Source organism: Eriocheir sinensis, chromosome 14, assembly GCF_024679095.1.
Source record: "Eriocheir sinensis breed Jianghai 21 chromosome 14, ASM2467909v1, whole genome shotgun sequence".
Classification (NCBI taxonomy): domain Eukaryota; kingdom Metazoa; phylum Arthropoda; class Malacostraca; order Decapoda; family Varunidae; genus Eriocheir; species Eriocheir sinensis.
Window position 1 is genome coordinate 4457866 of NC_066522.1, and position 20744 is coordinate 4478609.

General features: G+C 39.9%; 1 protein-coding gene across 5 annotated transcripts in view; it reads left to right on the forward strand.

Moving 5' to 3' along the window:
* Positions 1-20744, forward strand: part of LOC126998346 (uncharacterized protein C18orf19 homolog A-like) — a 33543-nt gene that overhangs the window by 5412 nt on the left and 7387 nt on the right. For 2 of the 5 annotated variants that reach the window (XM_050859853.1, XM_050859854.1), the window contains exons 2-7: positions 160-335; positions 2218-2332; positions 4299-4514; positions 6656-6875; positions 9331-9476; positions 13667-19280. In XM_050859853.1, coding sequence (XP_050715810.1) covers positions 291-335; positions 2218-2332; positions 4299-4514; positions 6656-6875; positions 9331-9476; positions 13667-14025 — 1101 coding nt within the window. In that variant the 5' untranslated portion in view covers positions 160-290 and the 3' untranslated portion in view covers positions 14026-19280. Of the gene's footprint in view, positions 1-159; positions 336-2217; positions 2333-2387; positions 3657-4298; positions 4515-6655; positions 6876-9330; positions 9477-12956; positions 13580-13666; positions 19281-20744 lie in introns of those variants that run through there. The other 3 variants (XM_050859855.1, XM_050859857.1, XM_050859856.1) reach the window with 3 other exon arrangements.

Genomic DNA, 20744 nt, shown 5'->3' on the forward strand with positions numbered 1-20744 from the left:
GATCTCTGTATCCAGAATATTTTTGTTGAGGTGTGTTTCTGTGAAAGCCAGAAATATTGTGTTATTTTCTACTGTTGTTTCTTCCAGCATTGGGACTACACTGGTTGTTTTGGGAGTAGAGTCCCCTGATGTTTTACGAGTCTGTTTGTGTCTGGGCAGGAGGCGGCGCTAGCATGGCCCCCTGAGTGTGCCAGGCTGCGTGGTGTCACGGTGCCCCACCTGAGTTCCCAAAGGAGAGGCTGATCTGACCCCCGCCACTGTTTCTGTCCCCAACACCGCCGCTGTTTGAGATGCTGCCGCGGGCTGCCTCTCGCCTCCTACTCAGCCTGGGAAAGGTAAGATAGCGCCTGAACCTCTTAATATTAACAAAAGACTGGTACAGCTTTCCCTCTGTAATTCATCCACCTTACAACTCCTAATGTGCCATCTTTAAGGTTTTCAAATTAAATGTTGGAAGGTATATTATCAGCATCTTGTAAAAATTTTGGGTTAATTGATGACTACTCCTTGGCTATCCAAATAATAGCTTCTTCACTGCATGGAATTCCTATTGTACATTACATGTGAGATATTTTGTGGGGACGTTCAACCTTAGTTACTGCACGGACCTTCCTGGGGGGGTAGCAGTGCTTTGCATATTCTAGGTCACTGGTTCCCAGTGTTCTTGCACTCATAACCCCTTTCTCCCAATCTGTAACCCACACATCTTAAAATCAACAGTTTGTTTTACACATTTTTTAATACACTAATTTTCACCGATACCTGGCCTTGACATGCCCTGAAAGAAATCCTGATGTTCCCCTACAACACATACCAACAGAATATAATTCTAAACAGCAGTCTCAAAGTAATAGCTACAAAAGTCATTCTCCCAAGCCATTTCTAGCAAGGCTTCATGACCCCAGCCAATCCTCTGCGACCCCCCAAAGGGTTGCGACCCACCGGTTGGGAACCCCTGCTCCAGGTCCAGCGCTACGATTTCATGAAGGTTTGCGCCAGAGAATGAGCTGCATTCCAGCCTTGTCACACCAGGTGCCAGAGGAAATAGTTGCTGTGTCAGTAATACAATATGCTTGTATTATTCTGATTCAGGACATAAAACTATCTTTATTTGTTCTACGTTATTTTCTCCTCTACTGTAAAATCGTGTTCAACATCTTTATAGTCTCTCCATTATATCAAGTCACCTTAGGTGTGGCTGCCTCAGGTTGGCTGTGGTGCCACTTAACCCCTCTCTGACCTGCTCCCCTTCCCTCCCTCACTCTCCCTCCCTCCCTCCCTTATTCACTCACTCTCCCTCCCTCCCTCCCTTATTTACTCACTCTCCCTCCTTCCCTCCCTTATTCACTCACTCTCCCTCCTTCCCTCCCTTATTCACTCACTTTCCCTCCCTTACTCTCTCTCTCTCTCTCTCTCTCTCTCTCTCTCTCTCTCTCTCTCTCTCTCTCTCTCTCTCTCTCTCTCTCTTTTATTTAAACATATTTCTACAAAAAAGGAGGCTCAAAATTACACTTTTTTGGTATAACTATTTTAAGAGCCTGCGTATGGGAGAAAATGAATTGTCAACTGTTGGCACATTCAACACATGCAAATACAAAATATGGAAAAGAAAGAAAACATTTAAAAACAATTTGTAATATTGTCAGTTTGTCGCTTTATATTTACACCACTAGCACACTTGGGTGTCCCTCACGCCACCTGTGAGCAGCCAGCTTTCATATAATTGATACAATGGAAAGACTATGGTGTTCATCATTCCAGGTATAATTGTAATTGGACATTATGAAGTAGTTATTTGTTGATCTGGTTGTGGTCTTGGTCTTAGCCTTGCCATGACTATTCTATGGCGATAGGTTACTATCAAACACGCAATAGATTACTACCTAACACACAGTAGGTTAGGTTAACCTAACTCAAATATTTTTGCAGCTTTAGAATCGGTGACAATAGGCAAGTATCCGTTAGGTTAAGGTGGCTTACCTTTAGTTTGGTTTAGTTTAGCACCTTTTCCTCTTGAGCTGCCTCCTTTATTGTAAAAAAAACATACTGACCACCAAATATTTTTTTTCTATCTGTTGAAGAGGAAAAAACTGGAAACAAGATTTTGACAGTCTTACTTATGTCACCATAGTTACTTTTGTTAGAACTTGGCAATAACAAAGTTAAATTAAGCTTCACCTTTTTTTGCTGTTCTCTCATTTCTCTCCTTGACTGCAGACTGTGGAGGGAGGGAGAGTCACATCAAGGATCCATTGGAGAAGATGTAGTAAGGATGCCTGCAGGCGATCCAGCAGTCTTGTCAGCACCTTGCCGAGAGTCACTGCTACACCAGGTAATTGTTGGTCTGCACCGTGTGTACATGATATTATGTCAATTTCATTCTTAAAAATTCTATATAATAACAATCTCAAGTTTTTTCCATTGATTCAGTTTTAATATATATGATTGTCACAATTCCTAACTGCAGATTTTTACTCACATGATTCATTGAAATCATTGTTTTCTCAGCTGATCCTGCAGGCATACACCTTCAGATAACTGGCATTTTAATGTTTATTGATTCTGATGCATAACAGTATTTGCAGCCACCCACACAGCCTGCCACCTACCCCCAAGGAAATCTTGTGTCTAACATTTGACAACTTAAAATTGCAAAACTAGAAAACATCTACTATTATTCATTTGTTTTTGTTTTATTTTGTCATTATTTTTAGTGCAGACATATATGAATCTGTCTCATAAAAGTACCTTTACTGTGGTTATAATTTTTTTTTTACAAGTAACTGTTGTGTGGTTTGTCATATCCAAGAATGCACCTTAATCATTCAATATACAGTTGTTTTTCCAGGAACACAACCCAATCTTAGAACAAGGGGTACCTGCATAAACATATATTTTCTCTGCATAATGGTGTACAGGATTTTTGCCTCCTAATATGAAACCATACAATTTCTTCCATCATCATGATCAGTAGTGACCCTGTTTTTTGTAGATAGTGTTTGGAGTTTCTAAAAAGCAATGTGACCATTCTGAAAAGTGTTCTAGGCAATGACAGTACAGGGAAGCCTTGTCCATATCTTCTCCTTTTAGTACAAGTGTTGTGTCCCTCATAGTTGTATTTTTTATAATCTGGGATAGAATACAGAAACATTCATTATTAGTCCCATGTTGAAAGGATAGGATTATGTCTTCACAGTATTGTATGAGATGAAGTGAATTTTTCAGCGAAATGTAGTATTGCTTCATAATGATGTAATGATACTTAAGTGAAGTGTTTTCTTCAGTCCCTTGAACTCAGTTGACTCCTTAGTCTTTGTCTCAGTACTTATCTTAAACCTGTACTGATCTTGCGTTTATCATTAAGTACTTATTAGATAGGAGTTTCCTAAACAATATTGCTGATAGGAGAGTAATTATTTGGTATCTATCTTTATGATAGTTTATTCATTGCAGGTTTGAGTATTATGTATCTTGTATATGTATATGTATGTGAAATGTTATTCTTAAAATAGTTGCTTTGTCATATCAGAGATCACTGATATGTTATCTAATACTATCTGTTTTGGGTTGAAGTAGCCAGCAGCCTTGTCAACAGTGTCTGTCATATGTGGGAGAGACAGTGTTCTGTGTTATGTCATGATATACACGTGACAGAGGTAATGACTGTACTTGTGATGGAATCTGTGGTATGTGCTTGGAAAATTACACATATCCAAGTGCAGGATCCCATAATGGTATAGGTAGTTGTATGCTGGCTAACTATGCATGTTTTCATCATTATTGCCAGCACCACCCTCTTGTCTACTTCATTATCATCACCCCAGTTCTCAAATAAGTGAGGAAAATCAAAACAAGACTGAAAAATGATACAAATTACAATCTACTTGAAAATGTTACCTAGTAAAATGAGCTACATTACACATTTTACTGTATCAAAGTCCAGTAGCCTCAAACTGAAACTTGTTCCCACAGCATCATCAGTGACCCTATATGATGCTGTACAGTGTGATAGTGTAATTATATTTGCATGAATAGGATGAAGGTTGATGTATTTGTTGATATTCATTAAACTTGCCATTCTGAGGTCATACATATTTTATTGAAACTCTGGGAATGTTTAAAACAACTTATTTTTCTTCTTTGAAAACTAAATTGGCAACTGTAAAAAAAAACAAATAATTACCAAAGAAAATAATCATACAATTTTTTTCTTTTTGTCATCTCCCTGTTCTGAAAGGGCCTTTTAGTAACATCACCTCACGATTGGTGTGCATGTTTAACTGTGTTGTCTTCGGCAGACCAATGGCTGCGTCATAGAGTGCTCCAGCAGGCCCACCACCAGCACTACCACCACCCTTTCACTATAGCCGGGATGCACAGCGGCAGCCTCTTGCCAACACAGCACCCCAGCCCTGCCACAATATCCCTGTGGATGCTTCCTAACCCTGCTCTCAAGGGGTGCCACGTGCGCCTCTACTCCAGCAAACCACCCCCTGTGCCTTCCTCTTCTGTGGGTGAGTTGCTTTTGTGATCATATAAGTTAGTCTGGATTAATTGCTTGGTGAAACATACCTGCAAAATTATCCAAAAATGACCAGCCAGATGAGGAGCCAGCTACCTGCCTTGTTGCCAATAGAGTGAGTGACGTGTTTTAAATCTCTAAGTAGTTTGGGCAGTGTGAAAAAGTGGTGGGATATGGGGTGTGTGGAGAAGGAACAAAGTGAATGAATGATTGAAAGAGGAGAGAAAAGAGACACTTTTGGAGAAAAGAGGGACTTAAAAGAAAATGCTACAGAGGATAGGGAAAAGAGAGTAAGACTCTAGTCAAAGGATTGCTTGTGGAAAGTAAAGAGAGTAAATGAAGGTTTTGGTAGGAAGATATCAGTAACATATCTGAAGAACAAAAAACTCCTCTGGAAAAAAAAATGAATGAGGGGAAGAAAGAGTGACATGGAAGAGTATTTTTGAATCCAGGATGAATGAGTGTGGGGGAAAGAAGTGACCAGTATAGGAGTAAAGATTAATGTAGGGCACACATATCCACAGGGAGAGGTCAAGAGTAGTGAAACAGGAGTCAATAAAGAAATTAAAAAGAAGAAAGGCCCTTGGCATTGATGGTATAACAGCAGAAGTACTGAAATGTGGAGAATGTGCTGTTGTGGATATGTAATCTATCATGGAGCAGGGTGAGGTGCCAGAAAACTTTAGGAAGGCCATCCTTATGTTGCTATTTTAAGACAAAGTAAGTATGAATGATTATAACAGTTTTAGGAGAATAAGCTGCCAGGAAAGTTTTACAGAATGGTTTTAGATGAGAGGATGATGAAAATTATTGATAACAGTATAGGTAATGAATAAGGACATTTTAGGAAAGGGAGGGGATGTGTAGATCAAAACTTTGCACTGAAAATGATTGTTTATTACCTGGAGAATATCCACATGAATGTTGAGCTGAGCAAGAGTCTTGGTGTTGGTGTGGGTGTAAGGCAGGGGCGTGTGATGTTATAATCTCAGTTTAATATTTACAAGAATGGTTATATGAGATAACTGAGAGCCAGTGTAGAGACTTTTAATGCAAGGCTGAAAGTGAGAGATACAGGGTGGATAAGAAGAGAAGTTGAAAGTTAATGATGACAAGAGTAAGGTAATCATATTTTAAGGGGCAAGGGATCAGTCTATTGGTTTTATTAATCTATACAATGTTAGGGCAAAGAGCACAACACTAAGATTTGATTGGAAGAAGAAAGGATGGAAGAAGTGATTGAAATCAAGTATTTTGAGATGGTTCTCTGCTAGCATGAGAGTGTTTAGGGAGAGAGAAGTGAAGGGTAGACAGGTTATACATGCATGAGAACATACATAAGGAGGTCATGAAAGATAAAAATGTGAGCATGGGAGTAAAGAATTGTTTATGAAACAGCATTATCGTCCCAACTCTGTCATATGCATCAGATTTGGAAGTGGAATGTGCTGCAACAATCATGAGTATGCACAATGGAAATGAGCAACATAAGAGACGCATATGGCATGTCAGAACATTCATTTCTTGACAACCATGCCAGAGAGGTTTGCATAGATATTCAGACCACACAAACCCTATGGTCCTGCCTAGGTGGTCTGCCCTTAAATGTAAATGAGATTTCATCAACTGGCTTCCACTTTAGCAAATATGAAGGTGAAGGAAGTGGCAGTTGCCGTTGTTTTTAAATGAATTAGTCATGTTATACCGAGCCACTGGTGGAGAGAGAGATAGAGAGAGAGAAACTATGTTGCCTCAATAATTAATGTTAAAAATAATACTGTATGGATAATGATTATGATTATGTGTTCAGTTTTCATACAAGTACATCTCAGTTCTCATTTTATCCATAGATAAACCAGGGGCTTCGGGGTGCAGTGGTTAGCACACTCGGCTCACAACTGAGAGCCCAGGTTCGATTCCCGGGCGGAGTGGAAAAATTTGGGCGGCTTTTCCGATACCCTACACCCCTGTCCACCCAGCAGTGAATGGGTACCAGGTATTAATCAGGGGTTGTGTCCCATCTCCTGGGGTCTGTTCCCTCCCTTCTCCTATAATTCCTTCCCCTTCTGTCCCTCTCCGGCATATGACCACAGATGTTGCGCCGACTAAATGAAACTTTCCAACTTTCCATAGATGAAAATCAAAATGAAACTAAGATGCCATCTGCTAAAGAAGAAAAGGAACCAAGAAAAGTGGGAATGACCACATCCTCAGAGGACTCCAAGGCTGAGGAGAAAATGTCCATTGTGCAGAAATTCAAGCTGATGTACAAACAGTACTGGTATGTGCTGATCCCAGTGCACGTGGTGACCTCTATCGTGTGGTATGGCTCCTTCTTCATCGCAGCAAAGAGGTGAGCACAAATGTGCAATTATAAAAAAAGATAAAGAATAAAAAGGAAGAAAATTGCATTTGTTGATGATAATTTATTGCTGGCAAAGTTTCCAAAGTGACATTTTTTGTTATCAAATTCTATCTGTTACTCTGTTTCATTCCTGCAGCTTGTCCAAATCATGCAAGTTTTTGGATAGATCTAATTGTATACGAGGAAACATTTTAAAAAGCTCACAACTCCAGCATTGTCATTCAGAAGGATCTCAAGTCTAGCAATGTTTAGTGTAGCAATTTGCTAATTTACCAAATAGTATCAAATATGCCAGGATATCAATTTAGCAACATTTGAGCCATTTCTCACAACCCTCTTAAAGTAAAGACTGCTTCACATTGGTTTATGCCCAGCTTATTCCAGCAAGCACTAGCCAGCTGGAATGGTTAGCTGTTTTTAGCAGAATGTGTTTACATGGACAGGATTGGCAATGACAAGATTTGCCAATAGCAAAACAAGCAACCAGGGTGAATAGTAGTAACAATAGAACAACTGGTGATGCTCTTACCATATTCTTTGTGAAACAAAACAACAAAAGAAGTGGTTTTGACTAATAGCAGTTTGAAAGTACAGTAACATCCTTCTTGAGTCAGGATGATGCAAGTAGGTTATGCAAATACTACTCCGCTTCATATGAGGGACTTGAACACCCATGGATCCATGAGGGATCCTGGAACCAACAAACTGTGGATAACAAGGGACAACTCTTTAAATTAATAAACAATATGGAGGAGGTACACAGAAGAGAACAAGAAGGGAACTAGAGAACATACTGAGGAAGACAATTCATGTGTGATAGCAAGAAAAGCAGCTCTCTGCACAGAAGTGATTGTAGTGAAATGCCAGAATTTTTCTCTGCTCCGCTCCCACACGACCACCGCGTGTAACGAAACACACAAGAAATTAATCCAGACAAGGAAAGGTTTTCCAGCGCCGGGGATCGAACCCGCGACCAGCGAAACGGGAGAGCCACTCCTTAACCAGTTGGCCAAAGAGGTGCCCCCCTCACAGAGGGAGTTATGGGAGGGTCGCCCATCAGGCTTAGTCGCTGCACTACACGGCTCCCCATTCCTATGTAGATTAATTTCTGTGTGTTGAGATTTCCCATTTTCTGTGAACTTTGGAGAGCATGGGCCATCACTACTTGTTACCCACTCGGGGTGACACAACAGAATCACAGGAGAGAAGCCCACCACTGCCACCAGTGAAATGCCAGAATTTTTCTCTTTGCTACGCTCCCACACAACCACCGCATGTAATGAAACACACAAGAAATTAATCCAGACAAGGAAAGGTTTACCAGCACCGGGGATCGAACCTGCGACCAGTGAGACGAGAGAGCCACTCCTTAACCAATCGGCCAAAGAGGTACCCCCCCCTTGCAGAGGGAGTTATGGGAGGCTCACCCATCAGGCTTAGTCGCCGCACTATAGTATCAACTAGTGTTCATATATTAAAAAAAAGGCTGGACAAATGTAAATATGTGTCAGGACACTACAGTCATAGCTTAGGCCCTGTATACTATAACTAGGTAAATAAGTACAAACAGACAAAGAGAGTGAAAAACTTTAATAGTGCATATCTGCTACTTATTGTTGTTTATTTGGCACAGATGGGTCTCATGATGTTGGGGTTTATTCATGAAAATAAACCTCTAAAAAGAAAGAGATATGATAAAATCACTGAGCCATCTTTCACATAGGAAGGAATCAGACAACTACATCACAGAGAGAGAGGGACTAGTGATGAAGTTCTGGATCACCCTATTTTGAATAGGCTATTTATAAATAAAATTGCCTAGAGAAGAAAACTAAATGTACATCAGCTATAAACATTGATCAAAAAGTTATTATTATTTATGATACGTTTATATGGCCAGAACCAGGAAAGTAATATTACTGTTTAAGTGACTTTCTTTATATAGTGCTATTAACTGCCAAAATGAAGATCTTACTCTTTACATATCAAGAACATATTTATTGTCAATGCTGAACTCAGTTGAATCACACAATATGCCTCTCAAAGATTATTACTTTCCCTTTATTAAAGATCTAATGCCTGCTCTCTCATTCATCTTAAAACTTCCTCAATCAATTATCTATATATTGGAGTTTTCATAAAAGCCAAAATGAATCAACACCCTTCCCTATCATTATCTTCACATCTGCTACCTTCACATTGTACTCAAGTCCTAGCCTAGCCAGTTTTTGCACACTAGACCTTGAACAAGGCAGTTACATAGCTTTAATGTGATTATATAAAGGCTTCCAGTTAAGGGATAAAGAACCTCAGCCTCCTGTTTCCTTGGACCAACGATTAGATCATGGGCCCTGAAGTTACCATTTTCTGATGACATATGTAAGTTAGATATTGCAACATTATATTTGTGATCTAATTCTTAATTTTTTAAAAATGTTTTCAGTGGTGTTGATATAATCCCACTGATGGAGAAACTTGGAGCTGGAGAAAAAATTATGTCCCACCTGCAGAGTAGCAATGCCGGCTACTATGCAATTGCCTACGCCATGTACAAGATTGCCACCCCAGCAAGATACACAGTCACTGTTGGTAAGAGAACAACACATCACTACAATTGTAATTTTTGCTTAATTTTCAGAAATGCCTTAGAATCCCTGCTATAAAAATATTATTATTATTATTATTATTATTATTATTATTATTATTATTATTATTATTATTATTAGTGTTAGTATTATTACAATAAATATTATTATTATTATTATTATTAGTAGTAGTAGTAGTAGTAGTAGTAGTAGTAGTGGCAGTAGTAGTAGTAATAGTAACAGTAGCAATAGCAGCAGCAGCAACATTAATAGAAATGGCAAAATAATTAATAGTTGTACATATCATGATTTCATTTTGGACAGGATCGCATTGTTTATTTTTCTGATTCCTGTTAATGATAACAGATTTAGAAAACCACAATTGAACTTATATTTATCATCATCTCCAGTCATTACAATTCCACTGCAGGAGTACCTAAGCCCTTTCACAACCTTCTCCACCTGGTCCTCTATTTGCCCTAATTTTTACAATTTCTGCATTGCCATTCCATTACTTTGTGTTTACATCTGTTACCAGTTCTATGCATTATGTGACCTTCCCAAGTTCATTTCTTATTCTAATCATTGTTAGACTGTCTTCCCTGTTTGTCCATTTCTTAATCCATGATGTTCACTTCCTGTCCCTCCATGTTATGCCCAGCATTTTCCCTCCATTCTTCCTTGTACACTTCTTACCTTTATCTAAATATTTTGTGAGGTGCCAAGTTTTTGAATGGTATGTTAACCCCTTCACTACGGCTGCGCCAAAACAGCGCCCTGCACAGTGTCCGGGATCGCTACGTGCCCCAAATTTCAAGTGTCGCTATTGAATATAACAAGTTTTCAGCCATAAACTCAACATAATCATCATGTATTATACATGAAAACATGCAGAATTAAATGGTGCACATAAAGAAACTCACTACGGCCGCGCCAAAACAGCACCCCGCGCCGTATCCGGGATCGCCACGCGCCCCAAATTTCAAATGTCGCTATTGAATATAACAAGTTTTCAGCCATAAACTCAACATAATCATCATGTATTATATATGAAAACATGCAGAATTAAATGGTGCACATAAAGAAACTCACTTAGGCCGGGCCAAAACAGCACCCTGCGCTGTATCCAGGATTGCCGCATGCGCCAAATTTCAAATGTCGCTATTGAATATAACAAGTTTTCAGCCATAAACTCAACATAATCATCATGTATTATATATGAAAACATGCAGAATTAAATGTTGCACATAAAGAAACATAAATTAATTGATAATATTGAGATGTAAGCATAAATATAGAGATAAAACAATTTGTATATTGGCTAAAGCGAGCCAGGATGCAGTATGCACGTCCTCAGATATGGTACGGGGCACGCAAGGATGCAGTATACGTGTCCTCATTTTGAAGGGGTTAAGACTGGCATGATGCACTTTATTGTGTATGTACCTTTCTCTTCAGAGGGAATCACATGTTGCTAGTCATGGTATTACTTTACCAAATGTGCTCCATTCCATTCCTATTCTCTTTCTGATTTATTGTTAACCCTTTCCATCCGTGACGCAGACGTCGGCGTCACAGTATGGAAAAGGTCAAGAGGAAATGGAAGAGGATTAATCCTCTTCTAAACCTCTTAATCCTCCTCTAAATTCCTCTTAATCCTCTTCCATTTCCTCTTAAGAGGTTTAGAAGAGGATTAAAAGGAAATGGAAGAGGATTAAAAGGTTTAGAAGAGGACTAACCCTTTCCATACGGTGATGCCGTTGGACACCAACGTCGGCATCGCCGGAGTGAAGGGGTTAATGGGCTGGGTTCATTCTGATTTTTTGTCTTAGATATGCCTATCTCCCTCCTCTCAAGTGTTGTTTCTGATCATTAATTGTTATCCTGCCAACAGTTTATTAACCCACTCGTGCACAATGACGCATTTCATGTCATCAAGGGTAAAAGGTCCTGGCGCATGATGACGCGAAACACGTCATAAAAGATAAAAAATTGATGAAAAATTAAGTTTTCAGTGACAGTGTGTCAAATTTGGGAGGGTCATTTGTTGGAATAAGTTTCTTAATGGTAACATATGGCAACCTTTCTAGGGAGCATAGATGAGGAGTGATGAGCATAGATGAGGAGCGTCAACTCTGTGGATTATTTTGAAAAAAATAGTTTTCTTAGTGTAACTTGGGAACTAATAGGCGTATGAGGATTTTGAGGATACCATAAGAATACTCACTAAATTCTGCTTTGAAACATATATTCAGCTAAAAAAGTTGGCCCTCAAAATTTCGAGCTAGCGAGTGGGGACTTAGGATTTATTGTCTACAATACTCTGTACGGAGACTTGAAACAAGTTTGTATTGTTTATTTTCCTCTATTTTTATTTGTGCATGTTCTAGTACAAGTCTTTATGAAGCCATTGATACCAAATTTATATATCTGTGAGGGTATAATACGTCCAGGAATGTAGATTATCGCAGCAGCAAAAAAAGTCCGGTCGGGCCTGAGAAATGCATGGTGAGTGGAACAAACTTATTGGAAACTTACGGTGCACGAGAGGGTTAATAACCCTTGTGTTCTTTATATTCATCTTCAGACTTAATGTTAAACTGAAACTTCTCAACCTTTCTTTGTTTTAACACAACCCAGCACCCTAATGGATGCTCAGGAAATATTCTTATTTCTTTACTAAGCATAACTGTAACGCATCAGAGGCAATTTTTTATTTATTTATTTATTTTTTTATTTATTTATTTATTTATTTATTTATTTATTTATTTATTTTTTGTATGATTGGATTGAGCAATGATTGTACAATTTAAAAACTTTTTCCAAAACTCAATAGAGTAGAAAATAAGTAATTACTGTGAGTAGAAGTCGGTGAATAACATTTAATGTTTATACCACTTTTTACTTATTACAGTAAAAGTCCAAATAATTTCAATCCAGCGTCCAGAACAGCAGGCACGCCTACGATGCATCTTTACACTACACGAACCCCTACTACATGAGGCCCTGAAAGTATAACCCATGAACTCAAAGTGTGCGAGTTGAACCCATAGTAAGCGAGGTGAAGGCAAGAATTAAGGAACTATCAAATTCTGCACCCGTACCAACACTCCAGTCATTCAAGCAAAACAAAACAAGACACAAAAACATAAATAAGTAATGAAAATGTACAATAAACACAATAACATGTGGAAGGGCACTGTGGAATGCACATGGTGCACCTTATACTTTTGTTTGTATACAAACAGTGCCACCCTCGGCACCATCACCACACCACGCTGATACTCCACTCAGTCAGTCAAAAAGCCAAATTTTATCAATGCGGCATGCACTTGCAAGCAGAAAATCGCCCTCTAGCTCGTCCTTTAGGGGTTAAAAAAAAAATTATTTAAACGAAAGTTCTTTCAAGTTGGATCCAGTAATGAGGTCACTGGTTGAGAGGTCTATTCCCATCCCTTTAATCTCCCCCATCTGTCCATTGCAGAGTGGGGGAAGGGAAGTGACCTGACTCCCACTTTGTGACCTGCCGGATAGGGGTTTGCCCACGCCTCCCTGCACTGCCCTCTCATGTTTACCCATTTGTCTGTATAAAATGAGATCTGTACTGACTTTGTTCACTTTCTCTCCTGCTTCTTACCACTGAAGATGGTTGTTCACCAAAACTGTCTGGTAAATATACATTTTTCATCTTCAAGTGTAGGTTTCATTCACAACAAGAGCACATCAATGTGATTATCCCAGTCTATTGTTCCATGAATATTTGGAGTGGCACCATGAAAATCCCTCAGTTGCCACCTTTGTGCAATTGGGGAAAATCCGTGAATGAACGAATCTGTGAATAGTGGACTCGCAAATACGGGAGGACAGTGTATATAATGTTTTCCCCTGAGAACAGTGATTGATTACATTATGTCCTCATTAAGTTGTAAATCATTTGTCCTTTTTAAAGATTTTGAGATGCTAATAGAATTGCTGATGTACATAGTAACATAGGCTGAAGATGAGTTTCATGTTGTCAATTGTATTTGGTTATAACTCAGCTTAAAAGTGTATCTAGGTCTATGATGCACCACCAGGTTGAAGTCTTCTTCCCTGTTGACTGGTCACTGGATCCACATGTTTGGTTTCATGAGTAGTGTTGAGATAATGTTGTGGATGGACAAAATTATAATGATTTCCATTTTGTCTTTCCAGGAGGAACAACAATATCCATAAACTACCTGAAAAAACGTGGTTACATTAAGCCTGTGCCATCCTCTGAGCAGCTCAAGGAGATGTATGAAGGTAAAAGGGAGGAGTTCATTGAAAAGAAAGATGAGATTGTGGAAAAGTATCAGGAAAGGAAAGGAGAAATAGTTGATAGGTATCAGGAGAAGAGGGAAGAATTCAGAGATAAGTATCAAGAGACAAGGGAAGATATAAAGGAGAGATACCAGGAGAAAAGAGAGGAATTTAAAGGAAAGGTTACAGAAAAAAGGGATGAATTTAAAGGCAGACTAGAGGAGAGGAGAGATAAATTGGCACAGCTAAGAGATAGTATGAAGAAAAGGTGAGGACTCCTCCTTCAATAATATTCTGATGATTGTTATAAAGTTATGTACAGCAATGACAGTAACTGTGATGATGGGAAGTGTTTTATGTGGTATCGGTTCGTCTGACATGCTGCTGAGTCATCTTGGGGCTGTTGGTAGTGCTTGTTTGTGTGTGTCTACAGTAGGAGCAGGGGAGCAAGGAAGGACTTGGTGCTTTTGCATTTGTTGTGAGGACAGCAGGCCAGATTACTTTTCTGTGATCTCAAGACTATACTCATGGTAAGATTGCTGACTGCCTTGTAGTGCTTGGCTGGTCCTTTGGGATACAAGCTGTTTGCTCTCTCATCCAAAGCTGAAACTACACAAGGACATTGATCACAGCTGTATTTTATTTCCTTCTGTTTTAGTAACAAGTTTCTTTATTGATTGTACAGACATTTGCATTCAAGGCATTATTTAATATCTTGTCAAGATTAATTAATTTCAACTAAGAATGCTTTAGACTTAATACAGCTTGTTATGGAGACTCATTGATTGAATTTAACATGTGGATGAGACTGGCAATCACTCAAAAATATTTTTGCCATTGACACATGTGACACTGAGTGAATATAAAACCTTATATAGTTATACTTGATTTTTTTATTTTTTTATAGTAAAATTATATTAAGTCTTCAAAAGTAAACAAAGCAAGCTTTTTGACACCCTGGAAGTCAGGTGAGATGTTTTTTTCTCTTTGTCTTTGTATATCCATGTATACATGCTCAGCTTTTCCCTGTGAATATTCTACTATCACAGAAGGGAGTAAATGTTAGGTTGAATGGCCCGGGTTCATTCATCACACGAACAAATTAAAATAACGGGAATGAATTTTTTAGGTTTATTCCATTTTCTTTTTTAGCCTACGTTAACACAGTCAAAGATGAAGGAAGATACCCAGAATAGATGCAGCCCTGTTGATATAAGCACAAAATATATAAAGAAAGCCAATATTATCCTGCTAACACACACCACAAATATTCAACAAATGAGTAAAAAGCACAGATATATAATTTAAAGCTACTTCAAGTCAAGTCAGAGTTACAAGAGAAAGTAATAGATATACACAGACGCTGTCGGTCGAATATGACATGCCGAAATACACAGGCAAGCAAAACATGAAAACTACAAACAAACAACAACCCCCCACACACACACACAATGGAGAGGTCCCAGATTCAGTTCTCGAGCAGAGTCGAGACAGATGGATTGTCTCCTTTAATCCCTGCCCTTTGTCCACCAATACCGGGTGTCAATCTAATGTTCATTTGGAACGGGACCTGGCAGGGGATTGTGAGGTCAGAACATTTTAAGACCATGGTGAGTTACACACACACACACACACACACACACACACACATATATGGAAACGGGACAGCGCGAGCGTAGCTCTTTTCCCGTATGTCACAACTAGGTAAATACACACATGTGAAGGAGTGGATAGCTATATGAGTCTGTTTGCTGATGATACTAAGATAATGAGAAGAGTGGAAAAAGAGAACATCTTGCCGCTCCAGAGAGACCTGGACACAGTGTGGGAGTGGAGCAGGAAGTGGGAAATGGAATTTAATACCAAAAAGTGCAGTGTTATTAAATTTGGAAAAAGTGGAATGAGAGTAGAGGGACATTATAAGTTGGGTAAGGATAAGTTAGACAAGAAGAAAGAAGAAAAAGACCTTGGAGTGATGATCACAGAAAACTTGTCTCCAGAAAGACATGTGAATAAAATATCAGCTGAGACATACAACCTGCTGAGGAACATCAGAGCAGCATTCACATACCTTGATGAGGACATGGTAAGGAAATTAATTGTGACCTTGATACGCCCTAGACTAGAATATGCATCAGTGGCTTGGTCGCCATCACTTAAGAAACATGTTAGAAAACTGGAGAGGATACAGAGGGCAGCAACAAAAATGGCACCTAGTCTGAGCGACCTGCCTTATGAAGAAAGATTGCTGAGGCTGAACCTCCCTACATAAGAAATTAGAAGAGAAAGAGGAGATTTAATAGCGGTGTATAGGGTGATGAATGGTCTTGAGAAATTGGATAGAGATGACCTTTTGATAAGAGAAGAGAGAAACTTGAGAGGAAATGGAAAACTGTTGAGAAAAGGAATTTGTAGAAGAGACATCAAGAAGAACAGCTTCCTGCAGAGATGTGTTGGGGTCTGGAATGGGCTGGAGAGGGAAGTGGTGCAGGCTAAGTCAATAAGTGCATTTAAGGCCAAATTAGACGGAAGTAGGTGGAAAGACGGGACAGCACGAGCATAGCTCCGTTCCTGTAAATCACAACTAGGTAAATACACACACACACACACACTCCGGTAGCTCAATCAGTTAGAGTGTCGCACTGCAAGGCTTCACAGCCAAACAGGCGATGGTTCAAGCCCTGCTCAGGCCGGATTCTTTCCATTGACTAGGAGTGGTTACTGTCCCCTTGCTGGGGGGTGTGGTGTGTGAGGTCCTGGCGGTACCCAGAGGTCGACAATAATGAGCACTTGCTCACGTCAAGAGGGTACCTGCTGGCGAAAGCGAGTCCAACTCGTGATCAGGCCGTGGTGACACACACACACACACACACACACACACACACACACACACACACACACACACACACTTTGTATGGGATAGGGAGAACATGAGAAGAAACTAAAGAGGACAACATGCATTTCAAGAAATAATTTTACCTGTAAATTCACTTAACAGTGAAACTGCCTGGGATGGAGATTGTCCAGTCCAAAACCTCTAAGACTCACCGATTGAGATACTGAGACAGAACAGACAGTGTGTGTGTGTGTGTGTGTGTGTGTGTGAGACATTCACCATGGTCTGATTATAAGCATGACTCAATTACCATGCAATACCCTCCCTGAGTGAGCTTTAAGCTCATGGGAGATCTTTGGGTATGGCTAGAACCTTGCATCACCCCACACATACCCAGAAGTAGTACACAACTCCTAACTGACACCCAGTACCCATTTACTGCTGGATAAACATGGGCATGGATTAAAGGAGACTGCCCATCCATCTCATGTCTGCTTGGGAAATGAACATTGGACCTCTCAGTTGTGAAGCAAATGTGCTAACCACTGAAGTACAGAGCTACATGTGTGTGTAGGTGGGGAGTATTGTGAGTGGCCATAGCAGTGAGATTGTGAATCAACATGCCATGCAGATGTCTTCAGAGAAAGATATATTAAGTAGCAAATGTTAGACAAATTTTACTATGCATTTCAAGCAGTTATTTTCTGTTCTGCATCAAACTTTGTTTCTTTTTTCCATTGAGATTGTTTTATATACTCATGTTAGAGTTTTTGTAGTAAATTGAAATGGGATCTCCTATGACTCCATGTGATTCCTGCAAGTACCATTGGTCTATTGACTGGCCTGTACTCTGGGACAAAGTGCTGTGAAGTGAGGGAGGGCAGGGATGGGGCATGTCCAGTTTCTTTCCCATGAACATGTGAGTGAAGCAGGGCTGTGTCCTGCCCCATCACTTTTCAACACTTGCATGGACTGGGTATTAGGCAGAGTAGTGGATCAAAGTTATTGTGGAGCATCTGTTGGCAATACCAGGGTCACTTAACTTATTTTTTTGATGATGCAGTAATCCTTGTGGAGTTACTGGAGGTTCTGTTGAGGGCTCTCAAGGTCCATGGTGTTGTGGAGATGCTCAGCTTGAGTATTTGATGTTATCAATATTTGTGCAAATGGACAAAGGTCCCTGTCTTAATCTATGGCTTTGAAACATGGACACTGAATAGTGAGTTGAAGAGGTGGATTGATGCCTTTGGTAATAACTGTCTATGCAGAATCATGGGATATTGCTTGAATGACTGTGTCAGGCCAGTGATTACTCCGTGAGACCGATTCATATGTCGTGACTCGTAAATGCCAGCTCCGGCTATACAGGCATGTGGCATGCCACCCATAATCCAACCCTGCTCACCGGATAGTTTCTGTAAGAGACAACCCCAGGTGGAAGAGGTCAAGGAGATGCCCACAGAGTTTATAGATTGAGCAAGTCAATAGATCCTGTCCTGAGTACGAGGTACTCAGGATGGAAAGGGGGCCTAAATAGAGACTTGTCCAGAGGAATCCCCAGGAATGGCATCATAGAGTGGCCGAGGCAACACGCCCCCTGGCTTGTGCCCCCAGTGATTGATGAACTAGAGAGGAAGTAGCACAGTCTGCTGGGAACATGCAAGCTTATGTTTTGCATGAAACCATCTATTTGTATTTTAACTCAAATTTTATACAAAATTCAAGTTATAACTGCAGAGCCAGTCACAGTATAATTTTCAAATTTCACTAATATTGTGAAAAAAATAATCATAAGTTATAAAAAGTAATTCTTCATTTTCATATTTTTCTTCCTAAGTTGAGTAAGTTTTCCAACAGCCTGATGTGTGCAAGACATTTTACCACGCAGGAAACAAAGCGCATAAGTTTGACCTGAAATTGTTTCATTGAGAATGATTCAGAACAAGGCGTTGGTAATGAGTTAGGCCACTGACTTCGTTAAGTTGTCCGTAAACTAAAAATACATTATACACAGCTTAGTTTGTTGTGCAGACAATAGAAAATATTGACATGAAGGAATAGGCTCAGTAATATGTTGTAAAGTAGTATGTCAGTGTTTGCATTCTTTATGCTCTATTCATCCCCTAAAAGGGAATCAATGAAGGTATCTTCGTTGTGTTGGTGGTGGTGGTGGTGGTGGTGTCGGTGTCTGTCAGTGTGTACCATGCTTTGTCAGATTTCCAAACTCTGCAGAGCTTGCTTGGCAAAATTCTAACCCTGAAGGATCATATTTAGTGTGTGTGTGCGCGCGGGCTTGCCCGGTGTGGCGTCGTCTGCTATCTCGTGTCGTGAGACATCCCATCCTGAACTGCGCATCGCGGAACCCAATCTTTACTATCCCAGAGTAACTAAGTGAAGCATCTAAGTTTAAAAAAAGTACCAAGGAGGACCTAAAAAGCGATGCAAAGCGAAACAAGTCACAAGAAGAAGAAGAGTGATTGTTGATATCCTAGTTATACACATACATACTTCATTTTCTTTTAAGATAATATAAATAAACTTGGGTGAGACAGATCCCGACAAGCAGTCGACAAAGGGCACGGTACCGTGTCGAAATTCACCCACCCTGTGTACGTATTCAGGATGGGATGGACTATGACGGAGGGATGAGATTTGACGCCACACCGGCGCCGGCGGGAAGGGTGCTCGCGCGCGCGCATGTGTGTGTGTGTGTTTACCTACTAAAGGTTTCAGGGGCCGTGTTCCCCTGTTTTTCGCAAATAAAACTTTAACAAAGCGTTGGACAAGGATGTTATTTTGGCAGTGGATGTTTGAGACCCCGACCTAATGGGCAAAAATATGATTTGGTGTCACATGTGGATAATGAAGCACTTATAAGAGTAAATTTAGGGGAAACTTGGCTAAAAGTTAAAGGCACTGTGAGCGAGGCTAGCCCCGCCAACGACAAAGGTGTTGTTGGGTAGTTGGGTGGGGATGATCATAGCTGGGCGTTATCGCGATAAGTTATCGCGATACTTTATCGCTGATAACAAAATCGGGTTATCGGCCATCCGCTACTTATTTGAATATATATCGGTATCTTCGTTACTTTTGTAACCAAACTAGCGATAATCGCTACTTTTTTTTCAGCCTCCCAGAAAAAAACGTTGTCTCCTCCCTACTGCGCATGCGTGGCCCGGGCGCCCGGTGTTGTATGAAAAAACTTCGGGGTATGAAATATCTTCGGTGGAGAGATTTCATACATAGATCATCAACATTAAAACACTAGGTTATTTTTTATGTTAGACTAAAAAATCAATATATCAAAGAGAAAAATCAGTTAACTTTGCCCAAAAAATGATTATTCACTCTCAAATTTGATATTCCATATTCGTTTGTGAGCATGCCATAGTATTGAAGGCACCCGGTGTTGTGTTATTTGGTGTCCCATCGTCAAAAGCTGGCGCTTTTGTTTATAAACACTGGTCTCTCGTGAACTGTGCATGTTCAGACCAGTAAGCGTAGCCCTGTACAGTACGTCTCATAATGCTTTTTAACACATTAAGAGTTGCTGGAAGGCTGAATCAGACATACAGTACCACCATCTTTGCTGTTTCTAGAACGACACTCTGTACATATAAATACAACTCGTACAGGGTGTTGTTCAAGAAACAGCGGAGATGGTGGTAGTGGTACTGGTCTGATTCGGCCTTCCAGCAACTCTTAATTACGGTTATAAAGCTTTGTAACACTGTACAGGTCTACGATTGCTGGTCTGAGCATGCGCAGTCCACGAGAGACCAGAGTTTTGACGGTGGGGACGCCAAATAACACAACACCGGTTCAGGCGTTTCTAGTATTACCGTCCATAGGTACGTACTTGTCAATGTGTGATTTTCAGGTTTTGTAAGTTTCTAAAATACAGATAATGGAAATTTGAATTCATGTATGTTTTTTATTTGAAATATCAATATAGTATCGTTTTCGCCTATCGGACTTCTCGCTAGCTAGTGTCGGAATTGTGGATTTATATCGGGTTTCGGTTATCGGTTATCGCCTATATTTGTGTCTCCAGTTAACGAATATCGGTTATTACCGATAAGGTTTTCCATTATCAGTTATCGGTTATCGGGAATAAGGTTTTCTGTTATCGTGCCCAGCTATGGGGATGATTGT